The sequence below is a fragment of the Aricia agestis genome, chromosome 12, assembly GCF_905147365.1.
Source record: "Aricia agestis chromosome 12, ilAriAges1.1, whole genome shotgun sequence".
NCBI lineage: Eukaryota > Metazoa > Arthropoda > Insecta > Lepidoptera > Lycaenidae > Aricia > Aricia agestis.
The window spans coordinates 2758013-2775982 of NC_056417.1; the positions used below are offsets into that span (position 1 = coordinate 2758013).

Below are 17970 nucleotides of genomic sequence, written 5' to 3' on the forward strand. Positions count from 1 at the left end.
CCAGAACCTGGGTACGCCCATGAGTGTAATATGCATAAAGTCCTAACATTGTTGTGGCACTTAAGACAGTCTACATTCCATGGAAGCGATACAACTCGTTCGACTTACAGTTCGACAAGGCTTTATTTGAACGTGTCGAGAAAAGGAACTAAACGCTTCTATCATAGAAAAACGTCATTTTTGACATGTGTTTGACAGTTCTCCTTTACCAGCAGCGCTCCCGTCAATGTCACCCACGTTCAAATAAAGCCTTGTCGAACTGTAGTTTACATTGTATGTATACTTTTTAATTACCGAATGGATTGATGATTTTTCTCACAAACTCTGGTCCGTGATACCGGCCTTTCAGCAGGAAGTTCCAATACAGGAACGGGAATAGGTCCTTCTTCATGTAGTAGCTTATCACCCTTTCTTTGGCCTGAAAAAGACAAATAGATGTTAATATGTACACATTTGCATAAATACTTTGACAGATAACTCTCAGACATATTCTGGATGGCCTGCATTTCGTGATTCGTCACATTGGTAGAAAATTAGTTATAGAATAATATGGTTATATTGATTTACTACTATTTTTTTATTAAGAATTTTAAAACTCAAAGTGGTGTTATGTTCTACTTGGCTAATTAAAAAAACAAATGTCCTACGTTGACAGTGACAGCTGCCATAGAGTATAGAGCGCAGAGGGCGGACCACAGATTTAGATAAACGGACTGAGCATTGCTCAGTCCGTTTGTTCAGTGAGCAATATAAATTGACTACGTACCGCCGCGCTGTCTCTGTCAGGTTATCAACTGACAGTGACAGCCGCCATAGAGTATAGAGCGCGGACTGACCTGGTTCATGGGCAGCGTCTCGTGCGGCACGCTATCGTACAGGAACTCGGCCATGATGCAGGTGCGGTAGGACGTGACGAGCGGGCACGCGCCGTACCCGTCGTACCGTCGCGAGCCCTGGCCGCCGCTCATCGTGCTCAGTAGGTTGTGTTCCACTACTAGACTCTGTTTGGCTGGGAAATAAAAATAAAAAAAAGATGTCGCATACTTTTTAAACTAACCTCCATATAGGAGCAACCAGTATACAAAAAAGGAATTGTTCACGCTGCGCATACATCAAATATCGCTCAGCGGGACTCGAAACGGACTGCTCAGTGTTCGATTTTTGGATCAGACTTTTATAGAACGCTATTAGACAGTGACATGTTTAAGGTAGACATTTGCTTTGAGTCTGTCTTGAGACCCACTAGCTCTTGGGAGCACCTTCGAAAAAGTTAAATTCGTTCTCTAAAGGCGATCGCACATTTCCCAGCACGCACGCGCCGTACGCATTTTAACATTCGTTGTATGAAATGATATGAAACCTCGCACATTCGTCCGCTTCGTACGCGCCGCATTTCGTGTACTATGCGGTACGTTCGGCGCGTACGGTGCGGACAAATGTGCGATCAACTTAATATCACAAAATACTTACACACAGCGGCAGCGGTCTTGCTGTTCGGCGTATCCGTACAATCGCCAATACCGTATATGTTCGGGTATTTTGTATGTTGTAGCGAGTACTTGTCTACGGTGACGAAACCACAATCGTTGACGACGTCTCCGGCGTTCTGTAGAAAGTCCGGCGTGCGCATCGGCGGAGTCGCGTGTAAGATGTCGTAGGGTAGAGTTAGATCCTGTGAAATATATTTTAATAAGTTAAATACAAGAAAGTCAAAGTATAGCTCTTATGATTTAAGAGTTTTTAGTCATACCTATTACCTACTGTTTAGTATTGCCATAGAAAGGGAAACACAGAGGAATATACAAAGTGACAGATTGACAATTAAATTATATTTGTCATTTTGTCGCTAATATCAGCTGCTATTCCTTTGCATTGATACGTTACGTAACACGACCTCTCCTTTCACTTCAACTACCTTTCTGTACCCTTGATTTGCATTAAAACGTTAATAAGACCCTACTCCTCCCAAAACTGTGTTTCGTTTTATTTGAACATACCTTCTCAGTATCCAAATTGACAAACTTTGCCTCCTTCCTGTCAGGGCGGATCTCCCTCAGCACGGTGCGGTAGTTGACGTTGATGTTGCGGTCTTTCACGACCTTCATGAGTGCATCCGCGTACTTCTTCACACCGAATATCACCGGGAGACACGTGTTGTATGTAAGTTCTGATTTATTGCGTACGCCAATCTGGAAAGAACATAGTTGAAGTATGATTCTGCTATCTTAACACAATCAGAATACAAGTAACAAAATTGTATTCTCATGAAATATTAATGTCGTTGGTTACACATTTCACGAAACTTAAATGTTAAATTTATATTTTGGTAAAACCTTTTTTTTCCACCGGGTGCCGCCGCGATGTCGTGACATGTCACGCCACGTCTTCTCGCAGTGATCAGGGCTTAGTTTATTGCATCCATACATGTTTCTAAGCTGTCCAATGCTTTTAGGGCGAGACGGCACTAAGGGCCGCCTACACCGGAATGGCCATGTATAATAATAATGAAGTACTGTATTATAGACACGGACGCCTCCGTGGTCTAGTGGTATAGAGCGCGGCTCTTGACTCGTAGGTCGTGGGTTCGATTCCCGCGTTGGAAACATGTTATTTCCAAGTTTGGTTAGGAAAATGCAGGCTGATCACCTAATTGTCTGACAAGTAAGATGATCCATGCGTCGGATGGGCATGGATCCTGCGCCTAATCTCTCGCCAGTCGTGTCGGTCTTCCGTCCCACTGGGTTATGAGAGTAAAGGAATAGAGAGTGCTCTTGTGTACTGCGCACACACTTGGGCACTATAAAATTACTCCTGCGTAGCTGGCCTGGTTTCAATGAAACCGGTCACCGTCACCGAAAACCGGTGTGGGACCTATTATTATTATAATAATGAAGATAAAGTTTAAAATCACATGACACTTAAAGTGCTCGCCTCGCCGCTGCCATTCCGGTGTGGCGCGGCCCTAAAGCGACACTACTTCACGTATCATAGAATTAACGTTTTATAAACTTCAATTCTATGGAAGGTAAAGTGTCGCGTTGCGTAGCAGCCTTGTAGTGTCGCTCAGTGCGGTCTCACCTTTAGAAGCATATGGATCTAATTTAAAGTTTTTGGCGTTTAGTAGGACAGTATAACTATCTACTAAGCGCAAAGCCTAAATAAACTGCTGGCCTAACAAATACACCTCAATGAAATACGCATCAGCTAAATACACAATTTTCTGCAGCGCTCCAGGACTTGATGGGCGTACCTGCACAATCCTCCTCTCTCCTCAGTTCCTGAGAATATAATCTTCAAAATGCTTATTACCTTATTGAAATACGCATCCGCTAGATACACAATCTTCTGCGGCGCCCCGGGACACTTGATAGGGGTGTCGGGCACCGTGAACACCGCGCGGCCGCCACGGTGCCGCGAGATGTTGCGCCACGTCTTCTCGCAATGATCGGGACTGTAGATGGTGGACACGCCGCTGTCGGGGTCCGCTAGAGCTTCCGTGAGCCCGGGGACCTGGGATAAAAAAGATACATAAATACTTTATTGCTCACATTAAAATGGGTATACAAGTTTTTTTTTAAGTCACCCAAACTAACACATAATGTGGAAAACGGCCACCTTAACGATCCGATCTATTCCAGGCAACCTGAAATATTAAATCATTCAGGCAGCTTGAAATATTAAATCTGAGTGAGGTAGAAAGAGAAAAAAAAGTGAGACAGAAAGGGCTGTTACAATCATAGGTCATTATAAATGGATGATAAAGCTGATCGCACATTTATCAGCACCGTACGCGCCGTACGCGTCGATCGCACCGCATAGTTCACGAAATGCGGCGCGTACGGTGCGGTGCGGGTGAATGAGCGAGGTTTCACATGCCGACAAACTGCTGTGCAGTTTGGCAGGCTATTAAAACATAGAAAAGAATTTATTCTTCAATAAAGATTTCTATTATTATTATTACAGCATTTTATACAACGAGTTCTAAAATTCGGCGTGTGCGTCGAATACTTGAAGGTTAAAAAAAAATCTATTTATGACCACATCATTCTTAAAGTTATAATAATCAATAATCGCGTGTAAAGCTACAACTTGTTTGCAAATTTAATCTTTCTGCTTACCTTCGAGTAATCATTGACGAGGCCAACAGCTATAATCAGGTATTCGTAGCTGATGGTGTCTCCCTCCACCGTGGTGACAGTATTCTTCACTGGGTCTATGGAGTGTGCGGCGTGTTTAATCCACTTGGCGGCAGCGGGCAGGACGCTCGCTTCGGGGCGTCGCGACGCTGCCACCGTCGTAACTCCGCCCCCCACTAGCGTCCAGAGAGGTTGGTAGTAGTGGTCCTGGAGTAAAAGTTGAATGTTAGCAAAGATATATTCGAATTGCGTATTGAAGATGAATGTTAATAACTGCGTTTACGTAGGTTAGAATCGGGTGTATATTATGTTACCGTTAATTTGCGTAAACCAGTTAGAGTGCAGATTAACAAGGTATTCCGCAGATTTTCTGGGCGAGTCAAAGAAGTGCCACACAAAAGGGCGTGTCGACTGTCGTATTTGATCCAGGATAAAAATCTTATGTCCTTTCCAGTGGCACTGGCACTATTAAATATCTCGACCATACCTAATTTTAGCAAAATCAATTCAGTAGTTTGAGCGTCAAGAGGTAACGACAGACAGACAAACAGACATACTTTCGCATTTACAATATTAGTAAGTTTACAATATTAGTATTTTAAGTTATTTTTTTTTTTATCCATCATAGGCATTCCATCCTGATTGTATTTACTACTTAGTTAATTGAACATAATAATATGATCAACACATTTAGCAACACAGTGCAATAGATGAAACAATTATGTCATACAGCCTTTTCCAACTCATACTGTAATGCCATAATAAAGTGCACTCAAATTAAACATAATATACATTATAATACATATATTATTAATATTGTTTTTATATCAATGTGCCTACTAAGTACTGGCTATTATCTAATATTATTGAAAAAACTATCTGCCATGTTAAAGGTTATCAAATAAATTTTATACAACTTTTTCTTTGATTTTAATAAATAAATCACATTTGGCAAAGGAAATTTATTACTGGTTTTGTGAATAAACAAATGCTGAAAAACTTAATATTGTTTTTGCATAATAACCTGTTTAGATTGCTGACAGTAACAACTATTTTAATGAAAAATACACCAAGGACCTAGGTTATTGACTATTGTTCTACAAATATAATGCACCATTGTTAAAATCCATTTCCATCACTAAAAGATCTATAAAATATGTTTACACTCAAATGATAATGATGGAGGATCATAACAAATATTAAAAATAAAAAGCATGTCACCTACACCATTATTATAATAAACTTACTAGGACCGATAAGCTGTAAAGCTGTAGCGGTGTTAGGTGGGGGCAATGCTGGGCAACCACCCAGGGCACCGGATAAAAGGGTTGCTTAAGGCAAACTAAAGGTGCGCCAACTTTTTCAGCACTACCAGCAATCGCAAGGCACCAAAGAAATCTTGCCCAGGATGCTGTAAGTGTTAAAACCGGCACTGCCCATAAGTGAACTCACCTGACTTGGTTCCAATACTATAACAGAGTCTTTTGGTAGCCTTCTTGAGAATTTTGCAGCCATTGCACATCCTCCACTGCCACCACCAATGACTAGCAGCTTACATCTAGAAAGAAATAGAAAGTATTTTAAAGTCTTACCTCGAAAAACAATTAAAAAACCGACTTTCTAGATTCTAAGGCAAGTAGACTGACCAGTTGCAAAAGGCAAATATTTTTAAATAAAAAAACATGCAAACGTTTTGTGCAATCAGGTACACGATAGGGTCGTGTACCCTTGTTGACCTTGTGATAAATTGGAACCTGACTAAAGTAAAAACTTGAAAATGTACTTACGTGTGATTAGCACTTAAAGTTGCCGAAACAGAAAATTTTCTGATCAAACCTCCTTTCAAAGGGTAAATTTTACCAAAAGCGTTCATTGTGATACCAATCGACGCACGTATTAATGAAAACTTTTTAATAAAAAGCCAAAAATGCACTAATATTATTGTGACACCTTGACTGTTCGGTTTCTTTGATATAGGTATGGATTATTTACAATTATTGATATCTTAAGATTATCTGATAATAGTAATTTAATTAATTGTTAAACCGTAGGCCAATTCACTGAACATTGATAAATCTTAAGATTTTTTGGGAAGATTTACAAAAATAACAATGAATAATTTTGACACTTCAATGTTTTGACGTTTCTGCTTAGTGTTTTTCTTTTTGTCAAAGTCATATACGACATAATGGCTGCGTTCCAGATGACGTTAATTTTGACCAAAACGCTCAAAACGTCCCCTTCTGCCGTTCCCTTTGGCGACCGGGGTCGTTTTGATAGCGGCTATGACGTCACTCATGACGTCATCATTTTCGCTCAAAACGACCCTTGACGAAGATGGGTCAAAGTGGGCGTTCTAGTTTTTTTTTTTTTTTAACGTAACTATATCGCGAAAGCCATGTTCGGAAAGTTTTCAGGAGAGAGTAGAGACAATAAAACTTTATATTATTTCATTACAAATAATATTTTAATTACTTATATAAATTAAATAACATCTAATGACATATTTTGATGGGAAAATAAATTGTTTTAAATGAAAAATCAAATGATTCCTTATAAAATATAATAATTAATACTAATTTTCATCTCTCCTATACCTGTTGACTTACTCGTACTTGACTAGCATTATGCGGTATTGTTACCTAACGTTTATAATCAAATCAAATCATTTATTTCGGGCATCAGTGGCCCATATAACAAAATATATAATATGTATATTGTGACAATAGTCAATATTCAAAGTACTTATGTGGTTTTGTTATTAAAATATGATTCAATGTGAAAACTCAAATATTTTTTACTTAAGTAATCATATTTTAACTATATTAAAATATGATTACTTAAGTAAAAAAATGTAATAAGTACTAAAAACGAAACAAATATTATGTATTTTATTTGTAAAATAAATGTAACTATAAACAATAAAATTACTTTTATTTACGACTTGAAGAAAAGGATCGTAATATCCAAGTTCGGTTCAATGTACCTATGTATAAAAAAAAATATAGTTGTTTTTTTAAACTTTTCTCAAAACGTTCAATACGATCCATAATCCGTTCCACTTGGGTTTGTATCACTGACGCTCACATGCTAGTGGAACGGGAAAAACTACGGTCTTGAGCGTGAGCGTTTCTAACGTCATCTGGAACGCGGGGAATGTTTTTCCTATAGGTGAACATGACTAGTGATTGGACAGTACTAGTCAATGGACAGAGCACAAAAACCGGTTTTTATTTTATTAATTAAAAACTTTAAGCACATATAATTAGTACAAAGGTGGACTTAAATTCCTTAAGGCATTATCTACAAGTTGTCTATTATTCTTAAAAATCAGGCGCATCCAACTAGCCCCGCGTTCCACTTAGCGTTAAAAACGATCAAAACGCTCAAAATATGAGGCATTTTGAGCGTTTTGATCGTTTTTAACGCTAAATGGAACGCGGAATAAAAGTACACTTTATGAATGATCAAATGGAGTTTTGCCGGGAATGTGAAATGGTGATGTTGTGTTTTTATATTATTTTCCTAAAATTGTGTTATCTGGGTTTTTAATATGTAATATTGGTAGGATATTACACATTAGATATTCGTTATCGTGCACAAGTGTGGGAAAGTTATGTAATAACCAGAAACGTGCTCTTTTGTGTTCCCTCCAAAACTCCATTGAAAGTTTCAGTAAAGCGTCTACCACTTTACTGAATCGACCGACTTGACTTTTTGACTGTATTGACTTTGACTAGACTTTAGACCTGACTGACCTGACGTTAATATAGAATAAATTGTATTAAAGAATATTGTTTTCCCGCCATAATATTATGGCTGATTCTCCAAACCGCAAAATTTAGTTGTCCGGATGTATAAACTACCCGCAGAGTTACATATGTAGACCTTTGTATTTTTTTTACAGTAATATAAGGTGTGATCTAACTGGGCCACTTAGGTTCTGTAGAAAAACTTAATTGTAAATATAATTAAAATTAATTTAAAGCTCGAAAAATTGATTCCCTGGACGTGTCCTGTCCCCAGAATTCACTATAAATTCCCAAAAAAATCCCACAAATACGATGAAATTCTAATTTCAAAGTAAAAAAATCGTAAGAGTATAAACAAAATATTTATAAAACAATTGTATATAAACGTATATATCATTATATAAATAGAAAAAGTCATTTTAAGATTTGTCCTGGCTCACATAGTGATTCCCTATACGCTTCACTTGGAGGCTCGTACCTCCCTAGTTATAAGAAGCAATTGGTTGCGGGTGCGCAGGGCGGGAGGTTCGGTAGCCCTCTAAACATTATGGAAGGAGGTCAGACAATTCGTTGCTCCGTTTCCGAGTTACAAAGGAAAATATCTGATTCCCTCAACCTTGGTTCCTTACACAATTGATTCCCTATTCGCTAATGGAGAATGTTACTAGGTATGCCAAATTGCTTGAAATTTTGTCACAGTAAAGCCTGTGTGTATAAAAATACACTAGCTTTTGTTGCAGTCAAAAATACCTTGTAGTTTTGATTTTATATAGGGATTCAATGTTTCAAAAAATATCGATTCCCGCTAACAGTTCCGCGACCGCTTGTGACGGCATAGCACAATTAACCGCGCGGGCCCCATACAATAAACCTGATTTTTTGCTCTATCTCAATAACGGCAACAGGTAGGAACTTGAAATTTTCACCAAGGTCTTAATTATATGTGTACTTTAATAATTAATAATAATATTATAATAAAATGGGGGGCTAAAAGGGGGGCTCCTATGTCAATCAGTCAGTCAGTCACCTTTGAGTTTTATATATATGGATTCTTCAATCAATAAATAAAACGTGATTTTTTAGCTTTTTTTGCTCTTTATCAATAACGGCAATAAGTAGGCACTTGGAATTTTCACCAAGGCCTTAATTATATTATGTGTACTTTAATATTTAATAATAATCACTGTGGTGGTACGGAGCTCTTCGTGCGCGAGTCCGACTCGCACTTGGCCGATTATTTATTTGTATTTTTTTACTAACGGACTCGCTCATGAACACACATACCGTTATAGAGCAAAATAGGCCAAAAATTGTGATTTTTGTATGGGAGGCCCCCTTAAATTTTTATTTTATTTTAATATTATTATTAAATATTAAAGTACACATAAAGTACACAAAGGACACCGTTACCGGGCGCCCGCGTCGTACAGTTACAATTTGTTTTGCTTATAAATCGGAAACTAATTAACGTATCCAAGTAATTCTTTGACTGCTAATAATCAAAATTAGGTAAAATTCTCCATTACAATGTCATTTCCAAAGTTAAGTTTGCTTAGACACGATTTAAACGACGATAATGAGTATGGTTTTCAGTTAGATTATTTATTGTTTAACCTACATGCATAGTTTTTGTACACCTCAGGAAAAACTAACTTTTTATTGATTCCCTCTACATACAATATACATAATTTTGATGATTCCCTGGGTATTTTAAGTAGGGAATCAAAATATTTTACATTTATTTATCTAATTAGTACATATCTGTTTATTTTTATTAAAATAAATTACAGTATCTTCATATACTGATACAAATAAATGACACCAATAAGTAAAATATATAAAAAAAAATTTTCTTAAAGTCAAAATATTTCAAATAAATTCATTTTCCATTCATTGTATTTGGTTTTAACGAACAAGTTTAGTTTGTAGACAATTTTATATTTAAATTTAACATGTTTATTTAGCTGAAAAAGCTTTGTTGATTCCCTAGGTTAGAAAAATTTAAATCAAAATATCTTCTAAAATTGTGAAGTGAAAAATAGATAATTATTTTTATAATTCACTTAAGAATAATATGCGACTATTGATTTTAAAAAATTTGTAGAAATAAAAATGTACCAGGGAATCAACTAAATAATCCAAATCCGGAGAAATGCCCTTATACTCGACACTGGCCATGGTTATAGCCGAAGTGCCATTATAAGACAAAAAAAAAGATCTAATGTCAAATGTCAATGTCCAGTCAATGTCATTTGATGAAAAATACGTAATTGTTTTCATTTTTGGTTTATTTTATTTTTGTAAATAAAAGGATGTATCTATATTAAATCCGTGACTTCTATCGAAAAGAAACGCTCGTTTCGAACTAATTATGGCAGAGGAAGACGAAATAGACATAGTAGGCGATTTTTCATTCAACTCTTGTTTTGCCCAAAACAATCAAGGAATGTAAGTGAAAAAACTTTTTAAATCACAGATTACTAGTATATATTTGTAGAGGTTAAATCTCAATAATGAGGATTCAAGCGTGATTGGATTGTAAATTTTATTTATCTGCGTGTAACCCATTTGGCAGTTGCAAATATATGACCAGTCGACACTCTTTAGTACCTTTTAACATAAATTCTATACAATTGAAGAATTGTAAGTCAATTGTTAGTATTCTGTCTCCAGACCTTCCTGCTCAGATCGTGAGGACACTGTCCATCCTCAATGGCTCCTGGACTCACCAGCAACCAATTGGTATGATGTTGATAGTAAAAGGTAATTAAAATTATTTCCCATAATAGTTATTTTGTTACCTCTCTGGTTTACGCTTAGAAATTATATCTGTATACCTATTATAATCATATCTCTTTCATACTGTGTGTAATAAAAAAATCTGTTTTTACAGGCGCAATGAGGGACCATCTCGTAAACTCTCTGGTAATAATTCTAGAAGCAAGAATGAGAATTTTATACAGACTGTGTGGAGTGCCTCAGAAAAGGACTTACTTGTCAAAGAAATGGTATGTTTGAATTTCTTTGTATTTCTGTCCTTTTTTTGTTCTTGTGACATTCTTGACTTGAATCTAATTAATATCTATTCTATAAATTGATATTTTACAAAACATTTATAATATTACAGTCAATTCATGGAAGGGATGTGGACAAGATCTCCAAAACATTAAAAACAAAAAGCAGAACCGAAATTCAAGCATTGATAGAGGCAGAGTATGGCATAGTGCTAGATGCACCACATCTTGGTGTTAAAGCTGAAGACATAGACAATGTACCTGCGGTTGTACAAGAAGAAGTAATAGCTGATGTCGGCACACCCGTCATAAATATGACAGAAGTTATAGACATGGTCTCCACAGGCACACCAACAATTCCAGTGAAGAAAACTAAACAGAACTCCAAAGATCTTTTAATGGTTAACCCATCGGAAATCTTATATGAAGACGACTTAGCAGTATCAACAGAATTAATTATAGCAGAAGATGCAATAAAGAGGTCTAATAAGAAAGAAAGAGGAAGAGAGGAGAAGAAAATGGGAAATCATAGAAGAAAAGGCCATGCCAATGTTAGATGGAGGAAACAGGAAGTGAAATCTCCAAAGCGAATTAGGAAAGACTCTAGTATGAGTGATGATAGTACAAAAAATGCTAAGATGCATATTGTGTTCAGTTCTGGTCAGGCGTTACCAGTTTCTGAAGGGGAAGAAGTTGTAAGTTTTTTACTAAATATTACTCTTGAATTCAAATATACTAGAACATTTATACGTGGGAAAGCCATGCTTCGGCACGAATGGGCCGGCTCGACCGGAGAAATACCACGTTCTCACAGAAAACCGGCGTGAAACAGCGCTTGCGCTGTGTTTCGCCGAGTGAGTGAGTTTACCGGAGGCCCAATTCCCTTCCCTATCCTCCCCTATTCTCTTCCCTTCCCATGCCTATCCTCCCCTATTACCCTATTCCCTCTTAAAAGGCCGGCAACGCACCTGCAGCTCTTCTGATGCTGCGAGTGTCCATGGTTGATGGAAGTTGCTTCCCATCAGGTGAACCATTTGCTCATTTGCCCCCTTATTTCATAAAATAAATAAATAACACTAGCAATTCATCCTTTTTAGAGGATTGTAAGTAAAATAATATGCTGTTCAGTACAGCTTAGTATGTAACTTGTGTGTGAAATAAAATATTTCTATATATTTTGTGTGTATCAGCATTGCTGATTGTGCAGTGTATCCAATAAAATAAAAAGTTTAAAAGAATAAATGATGGTATGTTTAATTTTATTATTGCAGATAAAAATAGAGAAAAAGAAGGAGTCTGAGTGTGAAAGTGACATAGAGGTGGACATAGATAGTGATACCGAGCAGGACTCACCCAAAAAGACTGCCATAAACAATAATAAAGAGATTGTGACTGATAAAAGAAGTGATAAAGTGGAAGCGGCACGGAAGTTTGAACCTATGCCTAAAAGAAAGAAAAAGATCAAAGTGGTAAGTCACATGTCATGTTTATAAGAATTACATAATTCATATTGATAGTTAAGAGTAACCAAACCAAAACAATGTTGCTAGTGCTGTTTTTAATGCTAGTCTTATATCTAAAAGACTATGGCCATATTTTATTAAATCGCGCCGCTCGTCTTAGCGCGGTGAGCGTCGCGCGGCGCCCGGCTTACTAGACGGCTTATCCAAATAATATAAATCTATATATTATCACGCGCCGCCGCCGCTCCCGCCCCGCTGCCCGCTGGTTTTGAGACTGAAGCCTAACTCGTATGTAAATTAATGTCCATGATGACTGTCTTGTCAACATAATATGAGACAGAATATTGTCATTTAGATGTTTATTTTAACTGGTAAAATATTCAATTGAAACTGGATAGCTGCACATCAGGCCCCCTAGTGACATTAGCTGACATGAAGGTGTTTTCCACTCACATCTGTCATAGGCCAACCATATCCACCGAGAACCAGCAGGACCAATGATAAATTATAATAAATCAGCTAAGTAGACTAAAAATCCTCAGGACGGCGGCGGCGGCTACACTATAATGCATACAGAGGCGGGCGACTTGTACGAGGTGCGGGAGGAGCCTCGTCGGGAACGAGCGCCGCGGGCAGTGCCCATACAGCTGTACCCCTGTAGAGTGTATAACGCTGAGAAACCGGTGAGATATTATTTATTTTATTTCAAGAATACATGGAAAACTTACAGCTATAGATGCAATTTAAAAACGGAATACATAGTTGATGAGCCAATTAACAGTTTTTCACTAATAGGAGATATAGATATATTTGGTTACATATTAGTATTTTATTAATAACAAAAAATGACTTAATTTAAAAATAAGCGTAATGAAAATACATCATAAAATAAAGTAAAATTGCCAAGCTTAAAATGGCTATCATATTTTTTTTTTTACGGAAGCATAGACAAACTGGCAGAGCGACAAAGGAAATCTTTAATTTATCCCTATACTCAGCCAGTATATTCAGCCAGTACTTCTACTTTTACTACACTTTTCACTTCATATTATTATGTAACATCTATTATTGTGTTAGTTTTATTAATATTATGCCACTTTTAATGCCGTTTCTTCTTAAATGTTTTAAAATGCTTTCACATGCCAGGCGCATGTGAAAGAAATAAGACTTAATTTATTTTACATTCCACTGTCATTGGGAGTCATCCAACCTATAAGTTACCATTGTTTGTATTCTATTTCAATGTACCAGATGATATTCTGTTGATGAATCGTAATAAATAAATTTCAGGCGCCGTTCACGGTGCAGATGTGTGTGTCGTGCCTGGTGTGTGCGGACGCGCACGCGCACACGTCGCGCGCGGAGGTGGCGGGGCTGCTGGGCGGGGCGTGGGCGGCGCCGCGCCTGCGTGTGCGCACGTACGCGCGATTACGGGCGCACTCGCAGCGGACGTGCTGTGAGGCTGATCCGGGTACTTATTTGTTTATACTATTTAAACTAGCTAAAAGCTGAGCTTTGTGAGGGCTTGCTTCGTTTTTCTGTGTGATAATTATCTTTAAGGCAGTTTTTTTTATATTATAAATCATAATAGTAACCAAACCTTGAGCGACTTATGATAGCACATCTAAATAAAAATTACTATTAAAGTATAAATCAATAGTCGTTATAGTTTTTCCGTAAAATGTACCATAAAAAGTGCTCAGGTTGTGGGATATAGTAGAGCTCGCTTCGCTCGCCCTAATAAACTGCTTACTAAGAGCTGGCACATAGTATGGCGCGCTTGCATGTGTACACTTCAATAGAATCCGGGGCTCTCGAAACGCGCGTTAGCAAAGCGCGCGCTTCAAAACGCCCAATATGTAACCAGCTCTTACAGATAAAGTGGGTACTTATTTATTTTATTTTGCTCATTTCGATAAAAACACCCGGTATGATTACAACATTCAACAGTGTTTCTGTTAAGGAACAAATGTAAATTTTATTGTATAATACTTTATGAGTAAATTTCGAGAAATTTTAAAAAATGTGAAAAAAAAACATGCTACCAGAGACCAGGGTATACTCTGGTTTCTGATGCTACTTAGTTATGTTGCTCTGTCGATAATTTTGACAGTTCAGTAAGTTTAACAAGTACACAGTAATAATAGAAAATAATGTTTAATTTCTATGAAAAAGCAGTTATTAAATTCCGTGCTACGACTTACGGATTTGACTTTAATACTCAAATCAAGTCAGTCGATACAGTTTTAGTGCCGGGTTAGACACAGAACCGGCGTTAGACATTTTGAAATTTTTTTTTTTTAAACAACAATCTCAAAAATTCTCACCCTCCCAGTGTCCCAAGCGGAGGCCGCAGAGAGTATCCGCGCGGGCGGCGACGCCGTGGTGGGTTGGCACCACTCCCACCCGCAGTTCCGCGCCGCCCCATCCGATACTGACCTCCGCTCGCAGCAGGCGCTCCAGGACTTGCCCGCCGCGGCGCCAGCTGTCGCGGTCATTACTAGCCAGCGCTGGCCTGTTGGCCGCGAAGCATCTGTGTACAGGTGAATACAAGCAGTTACCAGCAGGCATTGCGGGACTAGTCACTGTGACTATTTATGATATATTTTAGATGAGTAACATAACAGCCTTATAACAAGTGGAAGCAAACTCCATGCATACTCAATAATTTGCATGTAATTATGACAGAATATTTGACCTATCCAAAAAACACTAATATTAATGAGTAAATTGAAAGTGTTTCCGCCTATTATTTCTTTATGCTTCAAATGCTGACTCGAATCTCGATTTAGATGAATTTAGCCTTAACCTGCATAGCCAATTTAGCTTGGAGAATGGAAATACTGAGAGACACTGTAGGAAAGGGATGGTTTTATCGCTGAAAAATTCACGGGTTTTGTGCAAATGAAGTTAAAACTTAAATTTTAACTTCATTGACATTACGAGACAACGTCCGGTCTGTCGGGCTAGTAGGTAATAAAATTAAATAAGGTCCTGTTTCACCACTTCACGAATCACCAATTAACTTGACAGATCAAGTATGGAGAATTTATCAAAAAAGTTGTGAAAAACGGCGGTGAATAGCCTATTCGGCACTTTATCAGGAAGTGGTGAAACAGGCCCTAAATCTTGTTGCTATAAACTTGATTTATAATAAATTCCAGATGTTTCCGCGTGGAGGGTACTGAAGGCGGTCTCCCAGTAGGCTACAGTCTGCCGGTGTCGCTGGCAGCAGACATATGTCGCGCGACGCTGCCGGAGCTGCTGCGGCGGCTGCGCGACGTGCTGGCGCCGCCCGACGCGGATCCCGTCGATATCGCGCGCGACGTCTGCCCGCTCGCTAACAAGACTTACTTGGAGAAGGTAATGCTTATACATTTTTTTCTTCGTAAATAAGGGCCAACGCTCGCGTGTGTTTAAACGAAAAATAGTATGGGCAGCGCAGGCGCGTGCGACGGAGCGCGGACGCCGGCGACGACGTTGCCCATACTATTTATTTATTTATACACACGCGAGCGTGCGCCCGCGCGAGTTTTAGCGTTGGCCCTAAGTACATACTATAGCAATCTTATGCTTGTGAATGCAGCGACAAGGCAGGAAGTGGGAAACAAAAAAACTATTTATACAGTATAATAATTATACCAATGTAGTAACTGTTTACTTATTTAAAAATAATACTATTGATAAACTAAAAATCTAGTATACTAGTATATCTGTCGCACTCATCGGGTTCAATCTGCGTTTCGATTGAATGACTAGTGCATTCATTGAACGACATCATTCAATTAAATGACTCGGCCGAACGTCGATCGAACGATCGTCACTCAACATCCAACTAGTTAGCGGTTTGTAACATAGCCCTTTGAAGATAGCATGAAATCAGTCAGGTAATTTAACGTATTTCACTTTTTTCCACGTCACTAAAACAAATATGGCGTCAAACAGCTCGCACAGCTGATAGCTCATAGCACTGTGTTGATATTTTGGCGATTAAATTTACTTTAATGTGCTTTTCTTGTAATAAAATAATATGATAGCGTCAATTTACCTATTACTACCCCGTTAACGGCTACTTATAATTTATGGCATCCCATTTAACGACTTCACTATTGACATTTAGTCAAAACGTTAAACGTCACAGTCAACGTCTTGACGAGTTGTCCTTTAATAATTCAATTAAATGGTGGCCGTGTTCGTCGGCCTAATTTTTAGCGCATTCGCTGCAAAACCTAGTTATTGCGCATGTCCAAATCATGTCATGCCATGGCAACGACAATTGTTTACGACTTGACATTTAACCCAATTGCAATTTGTTGGTGGCGTTGCAATGAACAAACCAGTGGGAGAGCCATGCTTCGGCACAAATGGGCCGGCTCGACTGGAGAAATACCATGCTCTCACAGAAAACCGGCGTGAAACAGCGCTTGCGCTGTGTTTCACCGAGTGAGTGAGTTTACCGGAGGCCCAATCCCCTACCCTATTCCCTTCCCTACCTTCCCCTATTTCCTTCCCTTCCCATCCCTACCCTCCCCTGTTACCCTATTCCCTCTTAAAAGGCCGGCAACGCACCTGCATCTCTTCTGATGCTACGAGTGTCCATGGGTGACGGAAGTTGCTTTCCATCAGGTGACCAGGGCAAACGGCCCTCTTATTTCATAAAAACAAAACAATTAAATTTTTCAAGTGATCCATATCCATATTTTCCGAAATAAAATAATCAAAAACTATCATAGTGTTAAATAAATTATTATTTGTACGGCTGTTAGACAATTTAGGCTTATGTATTTATGTTTAGCTTTTATTATTTTAATCATGTATAAACAATTAAGACGTTGTTTACGACTTGACCAGCAACTTGTTATGGCGTTGCCATGACATCTTTTGGATATGCGCAATAAAAGGTTTGTCCAAAAATACGCCGACGAACACGGCCAATGTCATTCAATGAAGCTAGTCATTCAATCGTATCGCAAATTAAACCAGATAACTACGACATATGAAGTAACCTAAATCTTAAGTGTTGATTAATTTTCTGGTAACACTTTTAAAAAAAAATGTCCGACTGTAAAAGAAATATATATTGACAGACTATAATTATTTCAATAGTGTTAATTATGTGAATTACGATTTTTTGTATGTAATAAAAGTATAATTTGTTATTTTATTTTCAGTTGATATCGAGTGTATCTCACCACATGCGGTCAGCGGGGTACGCAGACGGCGACCCAATAGTGGAAGACTTGATCAAAGGCATTCGGGACATATTCAGATAGATCTCTATATCCTTACTATAAATACAATCTCGCCATGTTGCAAAAAATTAAAGAACTGGATTGAAATGTGCAGTGCAGGTTTTCATAATTATTTATTATTTCGTTTTCAATTGAAAGCAATCTATTTCATAAGAGATTTTTATTTTTAAACAGTATTAAGTATGTGTAATGTGATAGACATTAAACGGTTGGAGTCAACACTTTTTAAACCTTTTCTTTTGTACCATTTTTTAACTCAATGCAAAATTAACAATTCCAGTGACCTGTCACAGATTTCAGCATTATATTAAATAAATATAAAATTCTCGTGTCACAATGTTAGGCCGCGTACT

The 17970-nt window shown here is 37.9% G+C and overlaps 2 protein-coding genes across 4 annotated transcripts; one reads left to right on the plus strand and one right to left on the minus strand.

The window, feature by feature from the left end:
• On the minus strand, window positions 1–6232 carry LOC121732565 (sulfide:quinone oxidoreductase, mitochondrial). Of its 2 annotated transcripts, none has more exons than XM_042122492.1 (9): window positions 5924–6232; window positions 5589–5694; window positions 4119–4343; window positions 3310–3510; window positions 1998–2189; window positions 1471–1672; window positions 837–1009; window positions 261–418; window positions 1–103 (listed from the first exon to the last, which is right to left on the minus strand). In XM_042122492.1, the coding sequence occupies exons 1-8, from the start codon at window positions 6007–6009 to the stop codon at window positions 287–289; spliced, it is 1317 nt and encodes a 438-aa protein (XP_041978426.1). In that variant the 5' UTR covers window positions 6010–6232; the 3' UTR covers window positions 1–103; window positions 261–286. The 2 variants fall into 2 exon arrangements, with proteins under 2 accessions (XP_041978426.1, XP_041978427.1); XM_042122493.1 differs by having other exon boundaries at window positions 1998–2186; window positions 3307–3510; window positions 5924–6230.
• Window positions 6233–10151: 3919 nt separating this feature from the next.
• Window positions 10152–17841, plus strand: LOC121732564. 2 transcript variants are annotated; one of them, XM_042122490.1, is made up of 10 exons: window positions 10152–10336; window positions 10562–10651; window positions 10782–10896; window positions 11016–11597; window positions 12174–12371; window positions 12908–13048; window positions 13656–13836; window positions 14701–14908; window positions 15530–15728; window positions 17537–17841. In XM_042122490.1, the coding sequence occupies exons 1-10, from the start codon at window positions 10260–10262 to the stop codon at window positions 17636–17638; spliced, it is 1893 nt and encodes a 630-aa protein (XP_041978424.1). In that variant the 5' UTR covers window positions 10152–10259; the 3' UTR covers window positions 17639–17841. The 2 variants fall into 2 exon arrangements, with proteins under 2 accessions (XP_041978424.1, XP_041978425.1); XM_042122491.1 differs by having other exon boundaries at window positions 10562–10630.
• Window positions 17842–17970: the final 129 nt, after the last annotated feature.